The 24,793-nt window shown below is 38.6% G+C and overlaps 1 protein-coding gene across 2 annotated transcripts in view; it reads left to right on the top strand.

Annotated features, from left to right (window-relative positions):
- OGA (O-GlcNAcase) overlaps positions 1 to 24,793 on the top strand; it is a 29,226-nt gene continuing 4,433 nt past the window's right edge. Inside the window, exons 1-15 of one of the 2 annotated variants that reach the window (XM_047824902.1) lie at positions 1 to 639; positions 4,746 to 4,797; positions 5,227 to 5,324; positions 6,921 to 7,051; positions 8,537 to 8,708; positions 11,028 to 11,126; positions 11,969 to 12,253; positions 14,449 to 14,607; positions 15,072 to 15,685; positions 16,404 to 16,578; positions 19,994 to 20,079; positions 21,050 to 21,154; positions 21,848 to 21,933; positions 22,214 to 22,406; positions 24,407 to 24,566. In XM_047824902.1, coding sequence (XP_047680858.1) covers positions 441 to 639; positions 4,746 to 4,797; positions 5,227 to 5,324; positions 6,921 to 7,051; positions 8,537 to 8,708; positions 11,028 to 11,126; positions 11,969 to 12,253; positions 14,449 to 14,607; positions 15,072 to 15,685; positions 16,404 to 16,578; positions 19,994 to 20,079; positions 21,050 to 21,154; positions 21,848 to 21,933; positions 22,214 to 22,406; positions 24,407 to 24,566 — 2,614 coding nt within the window. In that variant the 5' untranslated portion in view covers positions 1 to 440. The remainder of the gene's footprint in view (positions 640 to 4,745; positions 4,798 to 5,226; positions 5,325 to 6,920; positions 7,052 to 8,536; positions 8,709 to 11,027; positions 11,127 to 11,968; positions 12,254 to 14,448; positions 14,608 to 15,071; positions 15,686 to 16,403; positions 16,579 to 19,993; positions 20,080 to 21,049; positions 21,155 to 21,847; positions 21,934 to 22,213; positions 22,407 to 24,406; positions 24,567 to 24,793) is intronic. The other variant, XM_047824903.1, reaches the window with a different exon arrangement.

The following is a 24,793-nucleotide window of genomic DNA, read 5'->3' as shown; positions in this document are numbered from 1 at the left end:
CTCCGGCGCAGGCGCAGTGCGGATAAACAGGAAGCGGGCGGTAGAAGCAGCGGTGGTGGAGACCTAGGGGCTTTGAGGGGGAACAGCGGAAGAGCTAAGATTATCGGGAAGCAGCAGAAGCTAACTGCGACCAAGAAAAGGAGGTTTGGCTATCTGCCTCCAGAGAACGAGAGGTCGCGGTCTCGCCCTCCGCTTGGGCTTCCGGCTCCCCAGCTTAGGCTGAGGCAGCGGCTGACAAAGGGCTCGCGCCGGTGCCGCCGCCCTTCTCATCCGGGCATTCGGGTCCCTGCGGAAGGGAGGGGGAAGGGCAGAGGGGGAGGGGAAGGAGCACGAAGGGCGCGCGCTTGGAGCCGAGGCCCTTTCCAGGGCTCCGGGCCGGCGGCCCAACGGACGGAGGCCGAGGAGGACCTGCAGAGGTGGCGGCGGCCGGGGGCAGGAGGATGGTGCAGAAGGAGAGCCAGGCGGCGCTGGAGGAGCGGGAGAGCGAGCTGAACTCCAACCCTGCTGCTTCCGCGGGGGCATCGTTGGAGCCGCCAGCAGCTCCGGCCCCCGGAGAAGACAACCCAGCCGGGGCCGGGGGAGCAGCGGTGGCTGGGGCGGCAGGAGGAGCTCGGAGGTTCCTATGTGGCGTAGTGGAAGGTGAGCGCTCTGGCGCGGGCTGGGCGAGAACGTCCTCTTTCCCGTTCCGTCCCAGTAACATTCTCTGCTCGTGTGGGGGATACTTTAGGAGGCTCTAAAAAGGTGTCACTCTTTGGGTCCTGAAACTTGATCCTGTTTTGGAGAGGGGAGAGGCGAGACGGTGGGCAAGTCTTCTCTCACGTTGTTATGCAGCGTTGAATTCCCCTCTGGCTATTAACATGCCTGACCCCACCCGCCTTGGGCTGGAGCCAGGCCTGGCTCCTGCGGAGGCGGTAGTAAGGAGCCTGGTGTTAGGCTCTGAGTTACAAGTCTTTGTACCTTGGGATCTTGTTCCGTAGGGTGGTCTATGTTCAAATGGAAAAACGTGTATAGTCCTGCTGTCCTCACCCGTGGGGGGAAAAAATAACATCCACACGGATGTGCTTGTTGTACTCCGGGAGCGAAGAGAAGCACAGTGGAGCTATGATTTTACAAATTCCCGTTTGCTTAGATTTTTTTTTTTTTTTTTTTTTTTTGTAGTCAGTCCCTGCCCCCCACCCTTCGAAGATTCTCTTGCAGCCTACAAAATTGTCCTTTGCCAGCTGCTGTGCTTTGGCTCTAGGAGATGAAGCTTTGACTTAGATAGTATCAGGGGTACAGAATTTTAATTTAGGAGCTGCAGAAGAGGTTTAAAATGTTTTTTTGACTTTCTCACTTCCCATTTAAAAAGAATGCAGGATTTATTTAATTATTTAATTTGATTATTTATTTTTGTCGTTGGGGAAAATGACCTGAAGATTGTATCGCAGTTGATGAATATAGTGAATATTCGACCAAGTATTCTGTGGAAGCATGAGTCAGTTGCCTTATTGCTGTTTCCTTGAGTACAGCATATATTTTAATTTTCTGAAGTCTTTTGGCCTACTTAGAGTTTCCTAGTTGTTTGCTTTATTAGTTCTTTCCTGTATGTAATGGGATGCATGGGAGTAACACTGTATAAGAATTAGTTGTTACAAAAGACCAAAAAGGTATGGAGAAGTAGAAAGGTTTTCCCTATACGTTGAGAGCTTCAGCTTTTCTAGTGTTGTCAGCCTACAAAGAGTGTTTATTTGAAGGGTGGGTCGTGGTTGTGGTATTTTAGATAAATTAATTGGAGGAGAAAACAGACTACTATGTAGCTACAGTAAGGAGTGAAACAGTTCTGCAGAGTTAAAGGTCTTGTAGAATTTGGGGGGAAGACAGAATGGAAAGCTACTTATGTATTTGGAGTCCATGTTTGTGGAAACATGATTGCTCTGTGTGACTTAATCTGTTGGTGTATTTAATTGGGCTTGTTTGCGTGCATGGAGATTCTAGAAAAAGTCTATTTTGTCATCAGGGATCTTTGGGTGGAGGGTTGAAGAGTGCTAGAGGATATAGAAATTTTAGAGCTAGACGAGAGTGAGGCTAAAGAAATTTTGTCTATTACATCTTCAGTAATTATGGAGAAAAGCTTGTGGTTTAAGTTGGTTTGTTTGTTCAGAATAGTATTGAAAGGGAACTACTCAGAGAATAGAGTTGTCTGTTATCTATTGTTCCTCCTCCCTCCATATCTCTCTGTATTTTTTTGGTGACTGAGCACCTGATTTTTTTTTAAGGCTCCTAAGTTGGTATTCCTAAAATGAATGAAGAAAGGAAATAACGTAGGGATTGTCAGGATTCCTTTTTTTTTTTTTTTTTTTTTTTTCCAACGTTTATTTATTTTTGGGACAGAGAGAGACAGAGCATGAACGGGGGAGGGGCAGAGAGAGAGGGAGACACAGAATCGGAAACAGGCTCCAGGCTCTGAGCCATCAGCCCAGAGCCTGACGCGGGGCTCGAACTCCCGGACCGCGAGATCGTGACCTGGCTGAAGTCGGACGCTTAACCCACTGCGCCACCCAGGCGCCCCGTCAGGATTCCTTTTTAAACATTTTCTTTCCCTCACAAATCTTTGTTGGTTGTAACTTGCATAATAGCACTGCTTCCTCTTTGTGGTGCCAGTTAACCAAAACTATGAACCTGACTCAGAGCAAAGTTAGGGCTTCTGAAGATAAAAATGTTTCTTTTATATATTGAAGCAACTCTAAAGGAGTGTTTAATGCCTGTTCCTTGGAGAGAAAAATGATAATGCTAAATGTTGTAGGAAAGCAGTAAAGACGTATAAAGTTTACCTAATGTTAAAATTTTTTTTTAATTCTTTAAATGTTTATTTGAGAGAGAAAGCGTGCGCGGGGGAGGGGCAGAGAGAGGAGGAGACACACAATCTGAGGCAGGCTTCAGGCTCTGAGCTGTCAGCACAGGGTGGTTTGAAACCACGAACCAGGACATCATGACCTGAGCCAGAGTCTGACGCTTAACCCACTAAGCCATCCAAGTGCCCCTAAATTACTTGTAAGAAGGTAACTGAATTATTGATGGAAAGTGCTGCAGTTTCATACCTAGTATGCAATGAATTTTTGTTTTGTTGTCTTTGTCCATGTCTGCTGTGCAGAGTAACCATCGTGTCTAGAGACGAGTTTAATACGTTACAGAATTGTCAGTTTTAGGTAGTCTTAAGTAGACTGTGTGTTTTTTCTGCGTGTGTGTGTGTGTGTGTGTGTGTGTGTGAGAGAGAGAGAATAGCATTTTATGTTCATAATATGTTAACCATCTTCATGGTACTCCTGAGGGGCTGTTCTTCTCTCTTTTTTTAATTTTTTTTAAATGTTTATTTTTGAGACAGAGACAGAGCATGAGCAGGGGAGGGGCAGAGAGAGGGAGACACAGAATCCGAAGCAGCTCCAGGCTCTGAGCTGTCAGCACAGAGGCTGACGCGGGGCTCGAACTCACAGACCGAGAGATCATGACCTGAGCCACCCAGGCGCCCCTGTCCTTCTCTCTTGCAGGTGATTAGACCGAGACGGGTGGAAAATAAAGGTTAGGCAAGCTATAAGGTGTGATTCGCACACAGTGGAGCTGCAAGTACCAGTTTGGTGCTTATATCAGGACTGAAGTCATTCCTCTGCTGGTTTGTTTCCTGCATTATGCACTACTAGTGATTTACCTCCCTTCTGGGACAGTGGAGCAAGTCACATTCTTGCATTTCCAGTTGTTCAAACCTTTGCTCTGGAATTGAGACTCCTCAAGAGTTTCCTTTTTGGGCCAGTTCCACTGTTGAGTTTGCTGTGAATATAGTTTAAGGCATTTTTGGTCCCTTTTATTGTATCAGGAACTTAAAAAAAAAATAAGGCGATCATAAAATTGGTTCAATCAGATTCTTTCCTAATTCTATTCCTGTTTTTTTCCCTACTTTTTTTTTTTAAATCTCCCACTCTAAAGGCAATTCAATTCCTCTCTCAAGTAGTAATTGTTATTATTAGTGGTTTGGGATTACTTTGCTTCCCCTTCCTCTATTGTAAGATTGAGATCTTTTAAAAAGTTAGGTTTAGGGGTACCTGGGTAGCTCAGTCTGCTCAGGTCATGATCTCAGGGTTTGGTTGGTGAGTTTGAGCCCAGTGCAGGCTCTGTGCTGACAGCTCGGAGCCTGGAACCTGCTTGGGATCCTCAGTCTCCCTTTCTCTCTGCCTCTGTCTCTCAAAAATAAACATTGAAAAAAAAAAAAAGAAAGAAAGAAAGTTAGGTTTAGGGGTACCTGGCTGGCCCAGTCAGAGCATCTAACTCTTGATCTCTGGGTCATAAGTTCTAGCATGGCATTGGGTGTGGAGATTATTTTTAAAAAGTTTTTTTAAAGTTAGGTTTTGGGATGCCTGTCTCCCTCTCTCTGTGCCCTTCCTCTGCTCATGTTCTGTCTCTCTCAAAAATAAACGTTAAAAATTTTTTTTAAATATTGCATAAGTAATAAGTGTTAATGGTAGAAAAATAAGAAAATTTACCTAAATAAAAGGGGAATAAAAGTCATTTTCTAATATCACTATCCAGAGACACCTTAATGAGTTTTTTTTTTTCCCAAAGACATCTTAATATTTTACTAAATATCCTTTGGATATATTGTACACACTTTTTTTCAGAATGGGATTATATTGTATGTTTTGTAATCTGCTTTTGTCAATAAATTGTTTACCACATTTTTAAACTTGAAAATAATTTCATTCTTACTTTGAATCTAGGATTTTATGGAAGACCTTGGGTTATGGAACAGAGAAAAGAACTCTTTAGAAGGTAAATTTTTTACTTGTGAAGTAGTCTCAAACTATCAATATTTCCTTTTATTTGAAGATAAACTAACACTGAATAGGCCATATGAATTTTGATGATTTCTCAGTTGCAGAAGTTATTTGACCTTGGTCTTTTACCTTTCCTTCACCTAGGCCAGGGGTTTTCAAAGTTTCTGGGGAAGCTGAATAGGTTTTGGGCTTTATCTGTGTCATTCAGAGCTATTGTTTTTATTTAAGACTTTAATTTGTTGGCATTCCTTATAATATTTAATTTTTTACAATTCCGCTAGATTACAAAAAGGTTAAAAGCTGTTGTCCCAGAATATTGCTAGCTTTTTAAGAGATGGAGATGCTCCAAGGAAAGGAAAAATTTGGGATTTACAGCCTTTACATGTTGCCTATTTATACATATGTAATTTTCTTTCCCCTTAAGGCTCCAGAAATGGGAACTAAATACATACTTGTATGCCCCAAAAGATGACTACAAACATAGGATGTTTTGGCGAGAGATGTATTCAGTGGAAGAAGCTGGTAATCTTTTTCTTTTTAATCCATAAATTCAGAATATGGGAAGAAAAGAGCTGTAATGTACATTATAAGAATTTTATTAAATATTTCATTTTCTCTTTGTAGGTCGTTTCCATTTGTATTATCTGGTAAATTCTGTGTGAGTTAGTGTAGATTGAAAGAAGTACTCATGTAGGCCGGCCATGGTTGTGATTCATGGTTATGGCAGTCTGACTCCCACCTGTTCTGTAATCATAAATTATACTGTTTAACTTCTGTCAGTGGTCTAAACAGTGGGCCATTGAACAAAGAGGTACTAAAGCAGGACTAGGCCTGGGGCAGGGCAAGTGAGATGCCTGCCTTGGGTACAAAGTTTAAGTAAGGGACTCCAAAAAAAAATCAGTGATGAAGATAAATAGTATCTTATGCAAGTTTTAAACCAAGATTAATGCAAAAAAAACCAAAAAAATCCATGAGCAAGATACCAAAATTTTAAGTAAAGACAGGATCAGTATTACTGGTCCTTTTGCTTCAGACTCAAGAATGGCTTGGTCTTGATCACTTGATTACTTGGTTTTGTCTTTATTTAAAATAAAGACCTCACCCTAGTCTAGGCTTATACTGAAGTGAAAAGCCATCACAAACTATCCTTGTTATGTGTGTTCTTAATGTTAAGTTAAATACATAAATACATAGTAAATACATAGTGAATAGAGTAGGACATAACAGAACCTCCTTATAAATTAGACAAGTGGTGCTTTTCTTTGGGGACTTACAAACGGGGAAACATTTCATACTTGGAATTAAAATGGTACACATACGTAGCTAATAAGATAACTTGGTTATAGAGTGCAGCCAAAACACTGAAAGCAGAAAGTTTTCTTAAATTACAAAGAAGCAATTAAAATGTATCCCATCTCCATCTAGTGTTTTTGTTTACTACTCTATATAATTTAAGTGTGTGTTCAACCTAATTATTTTTTGGGTGCTGGTAATGAAATTTTATGTGATCAATAATCAAAATATAGTCAAATGACTATCTTGAGATACCACTGAAAGTTACGTAAAGATAGGTCTACTGGTGTATAGAATAGAATTTAGTTTTACTTAGGAAAATTGTCACATTTTTAAAACTTCAGATTTGTAATGAGTATTTTCTGTAGTTACAAAGACGAGGATTGTTAAGGCTGTCACTTAACCCTGGTTGTTAAGAACACATTTTTCTTTTCTTCCAAATTATAAAGTAGTTATATGTAGATTTTTTTATATAAGAATTGCAGTTCAGAGACTGCAAAAAATAAAAACCATACATCTCAAACAATGTAGGAAATAAAAATGGCTTATGTTCAGTAAGAGAAGTAATGCTTAATTCAATATTTCTGAGAAATGGCAATGAAAGAGAATGCTTTATTGATTTTAGGGTGACATTAAGCCACATGAGGTTTGTGGCATTTTGTATGACTTATCACATTGGACATGACCAACATGTAAAATTTCAGGGATTTTTCCTTTCTTGACCTATCGTAAATTGGAGAAAATGCCCTCTTGTCTTTAGTTGAAAGGTGAAGGTTCTTTTAGTTTTCTGTGCTGCATTCTAAAAACGTGGACTCTCTTCTTCAGAGCAACTTATGACACTCATCTCTGCTGCACGAGAATATGAGATAGAGTTCATCTATGCTATCTCACCTGGATTGGATATTACTTTTTCTAACCCCAAGGAAGTATCTACATTGAAACGCAAACTGGACCAGGTAGCTTTACTTTTTCATTATTTCCCCCTGATTCGGTATACCGGAAACAAAGTTTTCTGAGTTACTTTTAGTGATGTTAAAAGGACACCAAATTTATACTTCTTTGCTTCTGTACAATTTTTTTACCTTCATGCTTTTGATAGAGGATATTTTCTAACATGAGTCAAGAGAGCTTTACTGGAGGTACCAGTGCTTCTCAGACTTTGGTTTGCATAAGAACTGCTATAGAAGAAATGATTAGAAGTGATGCTTAAAAAGTTGCTAATAGGGTTCATTTCCAGAGATTCTTAAACTGACTTGGGGTGGAAATACAGACTTGGGAGTGGGGACTTACTTTAGAATTCAGGTTGTCCAGGGGTGCCTGGGTGCCTGAGGTCATGATCTCACAGTTGTGAGATTGAGCCCTGAGTCAGGCTCCGCAGTTGGCCTAATCCTTCTTAAGATTCTCTCTCTCTTTCCCTCCGTCCCTCCCCTGTGCATGTGATACCGCTCTTTCCCTTTCTTTCTCAAAAAAAAGAAAAAAATTAAAAAAATTCAGGTTGTCCAGAATCGCATTTTGAGAAGCTCTGTATATTATTGGGTACTTGACTGAATTTGTGATTGAGGTTAATAGAAACAGGGTGTTACCTGTTAGACGTAAGTGCCTTTACATGTAATATGTTAATATGGACAAGAGGTATAATCCAGTCTCCATATGGTTGACTGGTTTCCAAAGATCAGAAGGAAAACAGACTAGGTAAACAAGTAAGCTATTGGTAAGCCTGATTGGAATCTAAATTCTGCATAACATAAAAGCCGCACATTTTTTCTGGTAAAGTAAATTTGCTGATACATAATACATATATATGTTTGCGTGTTTCTTTAGGCACAGGTTTATATTATTGATGGCATTAAGATGGTAAAAAATTTAATAAGGAGGTTTAATTTCCATGAATATGCTTTTTAAGAGGTTATCTCCCTATCTGATCAAATACCATGTTCCTTCTGATTCATGGACTAGTTAGGTTTATGTGCAGAGATTAATTAGGATCAGTGTCTTTGGGACTAGAACAAGCCTAGGTTTTTCATCTCTTGAGTTCGCTTACTATTTCTGTTTTTCTGTCTGTCTGGTCTTCTATAATCAGCAGCCAGGGAGGTAGGGATAGGCCATATCGTTGAAGCTTTGTTGGAACATACTGCATTCAAACTCAAATGAAAAATGGGTTCCAACTTGTCTAGCTGTTTAACATAGAAAATGTAAAAAAAATTGGTGTGGCTTTGAACATTCTACTAAGAAAAATGTTTGACTTTTAGATAGAGCTATTAAGTGTCTACATTAATATTTTTAATCCTATTTTTTATGTAAGCTCTGTGCCCAGTGTGGAGCTTGAAGTCATGACCCTGAGATCAAGAGTTGCATGTTTTATGGACTGATCCAGCCAGGTGTTTATTTACTTAAAAACAGCTGCTAAATCATCTCCCCCCCCCCCCCCCCTCTTTTCCTAGGTTTCTCAGTTTGGGTGCAGGTCATTTGCCTTGCTTTTTGATGATATTGACCATAATATGTGTGCAGCAGACAAAGAGGTATTCAGTTCTTTTGCTCATGCCCAGGTCTCCATTACAAATGAAATTTATCAATACCTAGGAGAGCCAGAAACTTTCCTCTTCTGTCCCACAGGTATTGTATATAATAGCTTTATATTTAACTAGACTTCTTGAAATACATCATTTTCAAAGAACTATATACGGCCTTTATTGTGTTGTTCCTTTGGTGTATAAAAGTAGGAATTCTTTTTCTAGAAGACATTTCTCAAGGTCCTACACTTGAGAAATTTTAGGGACTAATAAATGGCAACTGAACAGGCAAAAGATTTCATGTATTTTTTAGTACTGGAAGTGTATGAACTTTACATTTTCAGGATTAAAGGAAGGATAGTATTATCAAATGTAAAACTAGAAAACAAATTTACATTGCTTTTAACTTAGTCACTTCTCATTTCCTCCTACTTGTTCCTTTTTTCTGCCTATGCATATCTGTATCTTTTTTCACTCCTCCTACTTCCATCTGGGCTCTTCTGGAATTCCAGGACTCAGCATAGAAAACTTGCTAAATAACGCCCCCCGCCCCCCCGCCCCACTTTTCCTCTCTCACCTTGCCTCCCTGGTTCCTTCCATTGATAATGTATTAGCCTCTCTTAGTTGCCTCTCAAAATTAGGCTTATAAGGAATTTCCCCTTGACTTCTTTTTCAGGAAGAGATAAATAAATTTGTTCTAAGAAATTTTGTCTGAATTATTTAACTTTGTGTATATGTCTGAGAATCCTGTGAGCCATGAACCTTATCTCAGAGGTCTGATATAACAGAAGTACTCAAATAATGTTTAATAAGATTATATTGGGAATTACTTAATTCATTGCAAATTACTATTTGTTATTTTTTAATGTTTTCTTAAATGTTTACTTATTGTTTTAAATTTAAAATTATGCTTTATTATTATTATTTTTTAATTTACATCAAGTTAGTTAGCATATCATGCAAATAATGATTTCAGGAGTAGAATCCAGTGATTCATCCCCTACATATAACACCCAGTACTCATTCCAACAAGTGTCTTCCTTAATGCCCCTTGCCCATTTAGCCCATCTCCCTACCTACAACGCTTCCAGCAACCCTCAGTTTGTTCTCTGTATTTAAGAATCTCTTATGTTTTGTCCCCCTCCCTGTTTTTATATTATTTTTGCTTCCCTTCCCTTATATTCATCTGTTTCGTATCTTAAATTCCACATATGAGTGAAGTCATACGGTATTTTTCTCTAATTTTGCTTAGCATAATACATTCTAGTTCCATCCACGTTGTTGCAAATGGTAAGATTTCATTTTTGATTGCCGAGTAATACTCCATTGTATGTATGTATGTATGTATGTATGTATGTTTATGTATGCCACTTTATCCATTCATCTGTTGATGGACATTTGGGCTCTTTCTATACTTTGGCTGTTAATAGCGCTGCTATAAACATTGGGGTGCATGTACCCCTTCGAAACAGCACATCTGTATCCTTTGGATAAATACCTAGTAGTGTAATTCTGAGGTGTAGGGTAGTTATATTTTTAATTTTGGGGGGAACCTCCATACTGTATTCCAGAGTGGCTGCACTAGTTTGCATTCCCACCAGCAGTGCAAAAGGGTTCCTCTTTCTCCGCATCCTCACCAACATCTGTTGTTGCCTAAGTTAATTTTAGCCATTCTGACAGGTGTGAAGTGCTATCTCATTGTGGTTTTGATTTCTGTTTCCCTGATAATGAGTGGTGGTGAGCATTTTTTTCAAGTGTCTGTTTATCTGGGTGTCTTCTTTGGAAGAGTGTCTATTCATGTCTTTTGCCCATTTCTTCTTCACTGGATTGTTTGTTTTTTGGGTGTTGAGTTTGTTAAGTTCTTTATAGATTTTGGATACTAACTCTTTATTTGATACATCATTTGCAAATATCTTTTCCCATTCCATTGGTTCCCTTTTAGTTTTGCTGATTGTTTTCTTTGCAGTGCAGAAGCTGCAAATTACTATTTAGTTGAAGTTGAGTCTTAATAACATGGCGTATAATACTGCATTTTGTCTGTTACGATATTGTCAATTCATTTTGTTTGGCCTCTAATTGTAAGAGAAATGTAGCCAATTCAAAGTATGTAGAAAATACTAAACATTCTAATTATTTCTTTAGTAAACTTGTATTTCTAATGACTGTAGGATCATAAGGATTGATATGTATTATTGGGGGAAGAGTATCAGATTTTATGAATTGATTCTTATTTTTCTTTATTTTTAATTGATTCTTTAATGAACTATCCACTTGAGTTTAATTCCTTTGAGATACGACTTGGAAGCTCTTTATCATTTGTATGAAAAGAATTTAGAATTGGTAGACATTTTTTCCCCCCATTTAAAAACTCGTGACCATTTCACTCCTAACTATTTTACTTAATTTTCCTTTTTACATTCAGAATATTGTGGCACTTTCTGTTACCCAAATGTGTCTCAGTCTCCTTATTTAAGGACTGTGGGTGAAAAGCTTCTCCCTGGAATTGAGGTGCTTTGGACAGGTAAGTCTTTAAGATTTATACAGTAAAACTTCAGTTAACTAGAACTTAGAAATTGGTTTTTCTGGTTAATTGGATACTTTTTGAAAGCAACTTTAACCAGAAAACTTTGTTGTTAAAATTCCCTTTTATGAAGTATACATTCTTCATTTAGTATAAAAAACATCTTTAAGGATTTTGCAGTGGATCTGAGTATCAGTTGCTGATAAATAATAGATGTGTAGGGAACTGGGCTAAAGAGTATTGATCTCAGCCATAGGGGGAGAGTGTTTTATAAAATGAAAGCTATCCTGCCGAATTGACAGTTATTAATCAACAAGCTGTATTATAATGGAAAAAGAAACTGTTTACATGAAATTTTTTTTTATGTTTATTTATTTTTGAGACACAGAGGTGAGCAGGGGAGGGACAGAGAGAGAGAGACAGAGACAGAATCTGAAGCAGACTCCAGGCTCTGAGCTATCAGCACAGAGTCCGGTGTGGGGCTGGAACTCCTGAACCTTGAGATCATGACCTGAGTCAAAGTTGGATGCTTAACTAACTGAGCCCCTCGGGCACCTCAACAATTTGTTCCTTATAACATATCAGTTTGAGGAAGCCTGCCCAAACCTTAAATATCCATATCTTTTTACTACTAATTCCATTTCTAGAAATCTGACCTGAGGAAATATTGGGGAGGGGTTGGGTAAAACTGAACACTCAAAAAGACATGTTGCTGTGTTACTTTGAAAAGAAAAATTGTCAGAAAGTACATAAATAACAAAATACAATAAAAAATTGAATTCAGTATATTTTGAAGAATCATGTTTGAGGGTCTTTTAACAAATGGTTGTCATTATTTCTAGGTCCGAAAGTTGTTTCTAAAGAAATTCCAGTGGAGTCTATTGAAGAGGTTTCTAAGATTATTAAGAGAGCTCCAGTAATCTGGGATAACATTCATGCTAATGATTATGATCAGAAGAGACTATTTCTGGGCCCATACAAAGGAAGATCCACAGAACTCATCCCACGGTTAAAAGGAGTCCTTACTAATCCAAATTGTGAATTTGAAGCCAACTATGTTGCTATCCACACCCTTGCCACTTGGTACAAATCAAACATGAATGGAGTGAGAAAAGATGTAGTGATGAGTAAGTAGACTGCTTAATCCTTGACCTTGCGGGGAGACCTGGGGTTAACTAGAGCTATTGTCAAGTGCAGGTTTGTCATCATAATTTAAGAGATTTTTTGAAGTATGTTGTTTAGTCCTATGAGTGAGGTGTATATGTGAGAGAAGGAGGGATCAGAGGGCTGAGTGGCTTTGGACAAACTACTTAATAACTTCTTGGCCTCAGTTCTTTGCTCCCTCCACCCCCCCCCCCCCCCCCCCCCCAGTTCTTTACTTTTAAAATGTGACTTTGAAATCAGAGCACTAGACAAAGTAGTTTTTTAGTGTTCCTGTTATTCCTGGAATTATTCCCAATCAATTTATGTTTTCTGGTGATTTTTATTAAATGGGGTATTTTAGATCACTTCATATATCATTTAGATTTCAGCTTATATTAATGGAACATATTCTGTGTTGTTATTTTAGACATTGGCTTACTGATTTTTTATTCATGAAAAATTCCCAGTTGAGTTTCTAAGTAAGAATGCTGGCTAGTTGTTTATTCATTATATTTAAACACTTAGTAAGATTTGGCAAGTGCACCTTCCTGGCACTAAAGATGCAAAGAATAAAGTAGTCCCCGCTTTTGAAGAACATGGTCTGGTTTTGGATAAAGCATATAGGTGACTGTGCTGTTGTTTGATAAATGCTGAGGAAATTGTTTACAAAGTGCTGTGGGAACACAGAGGAGGGAATGATTATTTCTGCTAAGCAAAAGTGCTAAGAAACCATTTCCTAGAGGAGAGGATACTTACGAGTATCACAGTATGAGTAGAGGTGCCGGGCATGAAAGGGTTGGTGGACGAGAGATAAAAGTGCTGGACATTGAAAATTTGAAGTTATCTGAATTTGGGCTCATTTGGGAGTATGGGAATGTCACATCATGGTACTTGGGTATGGTATGTAGTCATATAGTTGTGTTCTCTTTCTCAGTTCTGTACTCCTTCCAGTTCTGTTTATTGGATTAATACCTCCCTTTAAGGCTCAATCATTGTGGACCACCCCCTTGAATTAAAAAAAAACCCAACAAAATATAGTCTCAGTTCCCTCTGGGTACGTGGCATCTACCTCCTACGGCTTTTAAGGCAGAGCATGAAGCACATTGAGTGGTAGCCAAACTGGGCCATGTGCAGGGAAATATGAAGGAAAGCTAAGAGTAGAAGGTTTTGGATACTAAGCCAGAGTTCAGACTTCATTTTCTCTAACACTATGCTGGTTTAGAGTTTCATTATGTGCTTATTTATTATCTGTGCTTAATATGTGGGTTCTCTATTGGTTTTTCTCTTTCCCCCTCAATATACTAATTTGCTTGTATGTTTTCGTAATGATTTTCCCATTAATTTATAAGCCCCTCAAGGGTAGGGAATGTTATGTTTATGGAAATCATATACCTTTAACTTCACATTCCCAACGATTGGCACTCTGAACATTTATGACTGACTTTTCCAGTGATTCTAAAATTAGTGGCTTTAAAAATTTTTTATTTTCAAAATTTATTTATTTGATTTTTTTTAGAGAATGCAAATGGGGGAGAGGGGCGGAGGGAGAGAGAGAGAATGATGCATCTTAAGCAGACTCCATGCTCAGTGCAAAGCCTGAGGCTGGGCTCGATCCCACGACCCTGGGATCGTGATTGGAGCTGAAATCGAGTCAGATCCTCAACCAACTGAGCCACCCAGAAGCCCCTGAAATTAGTGTTTTGTATTTCATTTGCGATTTTACATTAAGCAATGCATTTACAACTTTTGGGGGGGGGTATTTATTTTCAGAGAGGGAGCGTGTGATGTCAGAGGGGCAGAGAGAGAGAGAGAGAGAGAGAGAGAGAGAGAGAGAATATCCCAAGTAGGCTCCACACTGTCAATGCAGAGCCCGATGTAGGGCTTGAACTCAGGAACCATGAGATGATGACCTGAGCCGAAGTCTAGACCCTTAACCAACCGAGCCAGCCCCTACATTTAGCAATGCATTTAGATGACTTATAGGTGAAGTGGTTCAGTTAAGGGTCTTGGTTGTGTTTGCGTTTTTATGTTTAAGGTTTGTTCATGTTCCTGTTCCTTGTTTCTCTAGTTGTACTGTAACAACTGGTGTTTTGCATTTGTTCCTCTCACTTGTCAGGAGGCTTTTGTAATCAAAACTGTTTTTTGTGTTTCTGTTTTGTTTTTTTTTTTTTTTTTGCAGCTGACAGTGAAGACAGTACTGTATCGATCCAGATAAAGTTAGAAAATGAAGGCAGTGATGAAGATATTGAAACTGATGTGCTCTATAGTCCACAGATGGCTCTAAAGTTAGCTTTAACAGAGTGGTTGCAGGAGTTTGGTGTACCTCATCAGTATAGCAGTGAGTTTGGCCCTTTGTTGTAAGGGGGTTTGGGTCACATGGTTGAATCGTAAAGTAAAGAACATTTTGATGTTCCTACCATAGGCCCGCAAAACAAAGTAAAATTTGGGAAGGGATCTAGAGAAATAAGGTTTTTAAAATCTTAACTTTTGGTCTGAGGTAGCTTTTATGATGGAATGCTAATTTGTTTTAAAAATGTTTTTTTTGGAATAATTATTTTTACATCTAGATCTTCAGAAGAGAAGATAATACATGTTGGCATATTTAGGGGATGTTTATCATTTGTTTCTTTCCTCTTCTCTTCCCTCCCTATCTCCCTGGGGTTTAGAGGGATTGCACTTTTCTCAGGGCTTAATATTTGGAATCTCAAATTGAGGTTAGAGATACAATAAGAAAACATTTCTCTAGATCTGATTTGTTCTGTTTCTAATTCTGATTATCTCTGTGGCAATTTGTTTTTGTAGGTAGGCAAGTTGCACACAGTGGAGCTAAAGCAAGTGTAGTTGATGGGACTCCCTTAGTTGCAGCACCCTCTTTAAATGCCACAACTGTAGTCACAACAGTTTATCAGGAGCCCATTATGAGCCAGGGAGCAGCCTTGAGTGGTGAACCTACAGCTCTGACCAAGGAAGAAGAAAAGAAACAGCCAGATGAGGAACCCATGGACATGGTAGTAGAAAAACAAGAAGAAACAGACCACAAGAATGACAATCAAATACTCACTGAAATTGTTGAAGCTAAAATGGCTGAGGAATTGAAACCAATGGACACAGATAAAGAGAGCATAGCTGAATCAAAATCCCCAGAGATGTCTATGCAGGAAGATTGCATTAGTGATATTGCCCCCATGCAGACTGATGAACAGACAAACAAGGAACAGTTTGTGCCAGGTCCCAATGAAAAGCCTCTGTATACTGTGGAACCAGTAACTTTGGAGGATTTGCAGTTGCTTGCTGACCTGTTCTACCTTCCTTATGAGCATGGACCCAAAGGAGCGCAGATGTTACGGGAATTCCAGTGGCTTCGAGCAAATAGCAGTGTTGTCAGTGTCAATTGCAAAGGAAAAGACTCTGAAAAAGTGAGTATGCTTGATTTATATCTGCTTCTCTAGCCTGGGTGCATCCCCATGCTGATGATACGACATCTTAAATGAATATATTGGTAACTAGCAGAAAATTGACCACATCTTAGAATATGCTTTGAAAGTGGTTTTGGATTCCGGTACATAGAGTTCCATAGTTTGACCTTATAGTGAAAAATGAAGGAAAGGCACAGTTGATTATTTCAGAAATACTTGTCAGTTTGGGGAGACACAGACTGTTACTGCTTGTCTAAAGAGTTTAAGCCCACATTTGCAACTATGTGGATGGAACTGGAGGGTATTATGCTAAGTGAAATTAGAGAAAGACAAAAGTCATATGACTTCACTCATGAGGACTTTAAGAGACAAAACAGATGAACATAAGGGAAGGGAAACAAAAATAATATAAAAACAGGGAGGGGGACAAAACAGAAGAGACTCATAAATATGGAGGACAAACTGAGGGTTACTGGAGGGGTTGTGGGGGAGGGGGATGGGCTAAATGGGTAAGGAGCATTAAGGAATCTACTCCTGAAATAATTGTTTCACTATATGCTACCTGATTTGGATGTAAATTTTAAAAAATAAATAAATAAAGAGTTTAATCCCAGTGATCCTTTAATGTTTAGGATAAATTGCAGGGACCTGAAAATATAAGCAGTTTATTTTGTTATGCTTGCAGTTTTTGAGTCATATTTTTATTGATCCTCAATAGATTGAAGAATGGCGGTCACGAGCAGCCAAGTTTGAGGAGATGTGTGGACTGGTGATGGGAATGTTCACTCGACTCTCCAATTGTGCCAACAGGACAATCCTTTATGACATGTACTCCTATGTTTGGGATATCAAGAGTATAATGTCTATGGTGAAGTCTTTTGTACAGTGGTTAGGTAGGTACACCAGGAATAATCTCTTTTCCTCAGATATATTGTCCCTTAAAAATGAAGAAAAAAAAAGATTATCCCACAGGGAGAAAAATATTTAGGGAATTGGTGAAATTCCAACTGTGTTTAAATTCTTTGCTTAGATTTCTTTCAAAGGTACAGCCGTTGTTGGCTGACTTGAGGTGCAAGTCTCAGTAAATACATCAAGCACATTGATTTTTCTCCCTTGGGCTAATTCAACATAAATATCTTGAAAATGTGTTAGAAAGTACTGACTTTAACTTGCTCTGACTGAATGCTTCCTGGATGGAATCCTGTATACCACTTTTATCCGATTTGGAGATGAGACACTATGAATTGTGACTGTGTAAGCTCTCTGCTGCTTGCTGGGTCTTGATAACGTTAATGCTGTGTTTAACAGAACAATTGCTGAAATGACCTAAAGGGCCTGGCAAGAGGAAGCCATCCTCCCAGCCCTGTGCGCATGCGAGCTTTAGTGATAAGGCTATTCTGGTGCTACTTGGTATTATTTCACATGGCTTTTTCTTTATTCCTCTACCAAGTAATTGGTTTTAGCAGGGGATGAAAATTGCAATCCCTTAAAAACTCCTTCATTAAATTAACTTATGTATGTTTCTTTTGAAAATTGGTTTTTTTGGAAAATCTCAAACTTGGTAAAAAGCACCAGCATGGCCAAGTTTCTCCAGGGACCTCATTTCATTTCCAGGTTTTCAATCCAGCTATAAGGAATATGTAATGGATGTACATACAGCACACAGCAGGCAGCAAGGCTGACTGACATGTCATAGTTTTCATAGTAGTCACAAACACTGTGATGGGTTACCTGGTCTTATTTGTGAAATAGATATGTGAAATACTGTGAGCTGAGATTAAGGAGTAGTAACAGTGAGATTTCTCACTTTCTGCCTACATACTTTTGGACTCTTAAATATTAATGATAGCTTTCCTGGGACACAGCTAATTATCAGCCAAATGTAGAGTCTCTGTTAATTTGAAAATATAGAACTTTGGGTTTCTGTATATATATGTATAGCCCAACAAATAGAAGAATTTTTTTTTACGTTTATTTTGAGAGCAAGCATGTACGCACTTGTGTGCACAAGGACAGGAGACAGGCAGAGAGAGAGAGGGAGAGAGAAAATCCTAAGCAGGCTCTGCACTGTCAGCACACAGCCCAATGTGCAGGGCTCGAACTCATGGACGTGAGATCATGACCTGAGCTGAAACCAAGAGTTGGACCCTTAACTGACTGAGCCATCCAGGCACCCCTAGAAGAGAGAATTTTGACCTATTGTTAAAAGGCTCCAAGACACCTCTTTTCTGTGATAGATATCTGCCTTTAGGCTCAGGAAATACCTCTACATTGGTTATTGGATGACAGCATTTGCTTTCCAGGCTTCTGGCCAAGGGGTTATAATTTCTCACAGGGATTTAAATCTTAAGTTTCCAACCTGAAATCTGGTTTCTTGGGCTTGGGAAAGTATCATTTAAAACATTTGATACTCCTCTTGTAATTCAAGAATTATTAAAAATTTAATTTTTGATTATGTACAGTATTTGTTTACTCTCAGATTTTACTTCTGTACTGTGCAGTTACAGGAGCAGCCTTCCCAAATTGTGTAGGTAGCTATTGTACATCTCAAGTTCAGAGCATCTTAGAAATTTTAAATAATTATCTTGGCATGCACATAGCTTTACAAAAAGCTCACGACAAGTAGAGTATTTTCATGGATCTGTAGTGATATCAGGGAGTTACTGCTTAGAGCCCTTTGTTTTCCTCCTCTCTCCAGTCCAGCTGGCATTCAGTCCTTTAAAGAATGTGGCTATGCAGTACTTTTGATTACTAACGACTTCTATTATCTTCTTCCCCATTGTGTACAGATGGGAGAATCCTCAGCACAAGTGTCTACTACTATTGGATGGACAGCGGCAGATGTTCACAGCGCGTCATGATTAATTAGTTTAAGTTGAAAGGTCTATATGTGAGGTAGCTCAGTTTTAAGGGCAGTAGGCATGAACTGAAGTCACGTTTGCGCAGCGACTGAGGCATTAACCATGTTTTCATTTATACAGCTCTTCGTACATGCAGCTTTTTATTGTAATAGTTGGAAGTGCTAGTTATGTTGTAGTCTCAAAGTGGGGGGTAGGGGAAATTGGCTGATCTTAAAGTTTGAGAGTATAGTTTTTTCCTGCAGTGTAAATTTACACTGAGCTATGGAATGGGGCAGGTTCTCTTAGCCTAAATTTTGACCCTATTTCATATTTATTTTACAAATCTACATATTATGTATGCTTTCTTAAAATACCCCTACCCCTAAAAAATGACAAACTTGGATATAATCTCTTAATGGGCCTGAATTGTGAACAAAAAAATTGGTTTGCTTTGGGACTGTCTGACTAGCACACTATATATTGTACTGATGAGACTGTTAACTTGAACAGGAGGTAGAATGCTGTCTTCCAATGGAAAAGAACTATATTGCGCTGCTTTATCTTGTCAGAAGACTAGGCAGGTGATTTTGATTTGGCCTCCAAATATTTGCTTTTAACTATTTCTTGTTAGCTTCCTTTATTGCCTCTGAAGTTGGTTACGTGGTGATCTTAATGCTGACTTCTGGACCTCAAACCCTGTTACTCCATGCCTGTGTTCAGTGCACTGCAAAAATTATAATCGTCAATCAGAGGAGCCAGATACTACCATACTTTTAAGAAAAGTATGTCTTAGCTGTGGATAAATTAGGAGCATCAGTCGACTCTCCTTAGTGCTCAGAATTTGTCCGACTACCGTTACTATTAGCCAAGTCTAAATTGGATCGTCCTTGTTAGAAAAAATAAAGTTTTCATTGTGTTTTGATGTCAACTTACTGAACAATTTCTTTTGTTTATTCCGTTGACCTTAGTTTTCTGACAAGATTAATCCTCCCCTTCCCCTTTTTCCCTTCCTGTACCCTTCCTCATAATGTAAAATGTGACTTCAGACAGGTTTAATTCCTTCATGGGCTGTGATAATAAAATGTCTCATTATCTGTCTCATTCATTTCACTTTCATAATTACTGTGATTTTACTACAGAGCAAACAGCTGGCTAGCTGGCTTGATTTTTATAGCTGTATCTAGGGAATATCACAAATTTGACCCAGACAAACTTGAGACTGGCTTTTCTTCCAATAATTAAAGAGTAGAACTCTTAAAGTGATTATTCATGAATCAAAGGAAAAAACATCAGTATTGAAATTCTATCACAAATTTAAAAAAGCTATTATCACAGCCTTGTCCTGAAACCCTGGATTATTATTGTTAGAGAGTTATTTCCACAAAGTGTTTGTTAGTTTGTTGGACGTTTGAGACCCCAGGAAATCCCCTTTCTCGTAACGTTCTCCGCTTGGATCTGATCTCAACAGGGTGTCGTAGTCATTCTTCAGCACAGTTCTTAATTGGAGACCAAGAACCCTGGGCCTTTAGAGGTGGTCTAGCAGGAGAGTTCCAGGTATCAATATGAATTCACAACTGAATTGACATTTTCTTTGTTTTATGAGAAACCTTATGTTGCGCATCAGATGGCTGGAAGGATTGGTCTGCCGAAGGCTTTCTAGTCCCAAATTCAATTTAGTTACATAGCTGGATTTTAAATCAAATTTTCCTCCTCTTTCACAGTAATTTCTGAAGGAGATGCTGCCAATTCCCCCCGCGCCTGCGAAGCGCAGCGGCTCTAGGTATACACTTCACATTGTTTCTTTGCAGGTCGCACACCATTTTAATCTGCGCCCGCAATGCACAATGCGCGCATGCTTGTCTGCCAGTGGAAACTCCATGAGCAAAAAGGATGAATAATTATGCAAGTGAATGGTGAAGGGGCTTTTGGATACTTTCCCGATTATTTTACAAATAAAACTTATATTTGAAAGAATAGTCTGTTAATGAAAATTTGAGCAAAATAAGAAACTTTTTTGGATTGGAATTTGTTCATGGACTTTTCAGGTGCTCTACTTTTCTCCCCCCAACAGGTGCTCTGCTGCGCACAGCAAACTGAAGCGCATTGCTTTGGGGATAAAGCGTCTCCTGGACAGATAACCCTCTTCAGACCAAACCTCTCCTCCTGACATTCTGTTCTGCCATCTTTTAGTACAGAGATGGTCTATATGAGATTGGTTTAAAAAAAGTAGATTTGTGATACTGGAATAGATTTTTTATTTTTTATTTATTTTTTTACTATAAGTTTAAATCCCCATTAATATGCCACTAAAGCTATGTAACTCCGTTTGGGTAATTTCTATTCAGAAGCACCCCCTTTCCCCAGCAAAGAGGTGTTTGTTTTAGTAAAGCATAGTACACCCCTCTTCTTTAGGTCTGCCTGCAGTAGCCAGTTAATGTTAAGTTGGTAATCTGCAGTGCACACCCATTTAAAGAAATGGATCTCTTCCCAACACTAATCCATCTCCTTTTGTTTCTTCCCACAGCGTTTGCTGCCAATTGATGGGGCAAATGATCTCTTTTTTCAACCACCCCCACTGACTCCTACCTCCAAAGTTTATACTATCAGACCATATTTTCCTAAAGATGAGGTAATTGTCTACCTACCAACTTGGTATATGGTTATGGTGCTCACAAGTTTCCTTTGAACTCCTTTGTTAAGAGAATCTCTTCGGTACTTTCAAATAGGAACTTTAGGTGGAGAAAGTTAACTGAAACATTGAACACGTGAGGGTTAATATTTAAGGGAGAATCTAATAAGGAGGTTAGACTCATAAACATTTTGAGCTAAGTCCCTTAAGTAAGTCCTCCTTTATGAAAATCAGCTGAAAGGTATTAGGGTGTGTCCAAGTGGTATGGTCCTTGGCTGATTTTCTCTAATATATTAGTATTTTATAATTCCCAGTTGTGAAGTATCTACCGGCTGTTGACAGTCAACTACAGGAAACAGGAAGCCTGTTTAAAGACCATTAACACGTTTAAAAATTTTTGGATGTATACAAAACTGAGAGGCTCAGCAGCATAGTTTGCAGCATTTTGAATCTACTTCTTAACTGCCTAAAACCATCTCCTTTGAAACAATTCTGTGTTTACTATACCATGCTGTTTTCTACTGATTTTACAAGTATGATTCAATGAATAAATATTAAAGCAGAGGGGATATTTATGACAGGCCAGGCATTTTGTTACTGTGTCCTAGAAGTCCAGTCTGACTCACTGAGTCCTATTGTTAATTTCTGTTGCGATTTTTCTTGATGTGTTGCTTAACTAGATTATATTTTCAGGCTTCCGTGTACAAGATTTGCAGAGAAATGTATGACGATGGAGTGGGTTTACCTTTTCAAAGTCAGCCTGACCTTATTGGAGACAAGTATGTGATGAAGTGTTTGGATTTGTTGGATTTGGGAGTAACATTTCATAGCCACGTTTATCAGGTTAAAGGGGAGGTGATGACTAGAAATAAAGTTTTCTAGAAATTCCACTTTAGTTACAATTAAATGTGAATATTTACATGTGTGTATTTTTTGGTTTTTTTCTTACACCGAATGTAGTTTCTGTAGGTTGCCATTCAAGTACGTTAAGGCCTTAACGTCTCTGAAGTCTAAAATTTGGGGTTAAAAACTCATTCTACCCTCTTTTCTTCTGAGCAGGTTAGTAGGAGGGCTGCTTTCCCTTAGCCTGGATTACTGTTTTGTCCTAGAAGACGAAGATGGCATATGTGGTTATGCCTTGGGCACTGTAGATGTGACCCCCTTCATTAAAAAATGTAAAATTTCCTGGATCCCCTTCATGCAGGAGAAGTATACCAAGCCAAATGGTGACAAAGAACTCTCCGAGGCTGAGGTAATAGCAGGTTTAGAATTATACTACAGTAGTTTTAAAGTACTTACTAAGGTAAAGTAAGCAGAGATATCTTAAAATTTCAGTACTTTCAATAGGCGCTTGGGTGGCTCAGTCAATTGAGTGTCCAGCTCTTGATTTCAGCTCAGGTCATGGTCCCAAAGTTGTGGGATCCAGCCCCTTGTCAGGCTCCACACTGAGTATGGAGCCTGCTTAAGATTCTCTCTATCCCTCTGTTCCTCCTCCAGTTTTGTATGTGCGTGCTCTCTCATGCTGTCAAAAAAATGTCATTGCTTTCTAAATTCTCTACAGAAAAGAATTCTTACTTTTTTTTTTTTTTTTTAATTTTTCAGTTTTATTTATTTTGAGAGACAGCACAAGTGGGAGCGGGGCAGAGGGAAGGAGAGACAGAATCCCAAGCAGGTTCTGTGCTATCTGCAGAGCCCTGTGTGAGGCTCGAACTCCCAAACTGTGAGATCGTGACCTGAGCCGAGATCGAGTCAAATGCTTAACTGACTATGCCACCCAGGCACCCCTTTTATTAGTTACTCTTTTTTTTTTTTTTTTTTTTTGATGTTTATTTTTGAAAGAGAGTGAGTGTGAGCAGGGGAGGAACAGAGAGAGAGGGAGACACAGAATCCAAAGCAGGCTCCAGGCTCTGAGCTGTCAGCACAGCTCAGTGTAGGACTTGAACTCACGAGCCGTGAGATCGTGACCTGAGCCAAAGTTGGACGTTTAACCAACTGAGCTACCCAGGCACCCCATTACTTATTCTTAAGTGTGACATATTCCATTGTTTCCTCAGCATTAGGAGTTTTTTTTTATTTGGAAACATTGTTATAATACTTCTCAAGTAAAAACAGAATATAGACAACTAAAGAACCTTTTTTTTTCCTACCCTGTTGTGAAGTACCTAAACTTAAATGGTCTCTTCTTTGGGTACTCAGGGCAAGTTAATTAAAATCTTTCATTTGCTTGGTTGTAGGGGGCTCACTTGCCTTCTCAGTAATGTATTTCTCATTGTAATAAAAAAAAGTAATAGAGGTGAGCTGCCCTGAGAGTCTATTTGCAGATAGGAGTACTTCTTGTCATATGTCTACCCTGTCCCAACTTCAGTGAATTTTTCATATATAATTTATGATTATTTTGATCTATGCATCAGCATATGCATTTTATTTTAGCATATGCATTTAAAAAAACAGTTCCTTCTTGATAATGTTTATGCCCAATAAATACTTGTAGAGATATATTTGGACTCTTTCATTTGTGACATGGCTTTTTTCTTCCATGTTGTTCCTGTTAGCCTTTTCTGAAATTCTTCTCTCTCCCATACCACTTTACTTATATTCTCTCTAGAGTTTATTCCTATTTTTTACCTTCTCCTCTAGCCAGATGGCTGTGTAATAAGAGGCTGATGTGGAGTAGCCTCACTTACTTATAATTACATAGATATTAACTACAGTGTGCTGGTGATTGAGCTGTTGATGCATTACTGTTTTATATTTGACAGTTACAGTTTTCAGCATAGGAACATACAAAGAATGACCAGTGGGTCTACTGTAATCTCTTTTACATTCACATTTTTGTGTAAGCAATACAAACCTAAATTTTTTTTTAAATTTTGAATATTTTTAGATTAACAGAGATAATACAAAATTCCTCTATTACCCCTCACCCATTTTTTTACATTTGTCCAAGTCTTAAGAAACCAGCTTTGGCGCAGTACTATAAACTCCACACTTTATTCACTTGTTTTTCCATTAATGTCCTTTTCTGTTCCAGGATCGAATTCAGAATACCACATTACATTCAGACAAATGGTTTTAAAAGTGAAAATGCTTCGGCTAGAATTATAAGCTAATTAATTCTTTATGTGATAAGTACATAATGACTGGAAGAGTTACTGAATGTGGCTTTCCTTTTCCTATTGCTGGTTTCTGTAGTTGGGATATAGATGTATAATGAGTTACTGAAAATCAAGAGATTCTTTCAAATTTTTACAGAAAATAATGTTGAGTTTCCATGAAGAGCAGGAAGTGTTGCCAGAAACTTTCCTTGCCAACTTCCCTTCTCTGATAAAGATGGATATTCATAAAAAAGTAACTGACCCGAGTGTAGCCAAAAGCATGATGGCTTGCCTCCTGTCTTCACTGAAGGCTAATGGTGAGTACATATTCGTGTAGTTGCTGGTGTTTGCGCTAGGTGGAGACAGGATAGAAAGAAATGAATTACACTGAACTTGCATTCCCTTCCCCACCATGTATGGTTTGGCTTCTGAATAATTAGTGGTATAAGAATTGCATGTATATTAATCATTGGAAAATGTTGATCTTTTATACTATGAATGCTTATTTTGAGCCCCATTTAAATGAGAAGTGAATACATGAGGT

Source organism: Prionailurus viverrinus, chromosome D2 (genome assembly GCF_022837055.1).
Source record: "Prionailurus viverrinus isolate Anna chromosome D2, UM_Priviv_1.0, whole genome shotgun sequence".
NCBI classification, from domain to species: domain Eukaryota; kingdom Metazoa; phylum Chordata; class Mammalia; order Carnivora; family Felidae; genus Prionailurus; species Prionailurus viverrinus.
Note: the sequence above shows the minus strand (reverse complement) of the source record. Positions and strands in the feature narration are given on the sequence as shown.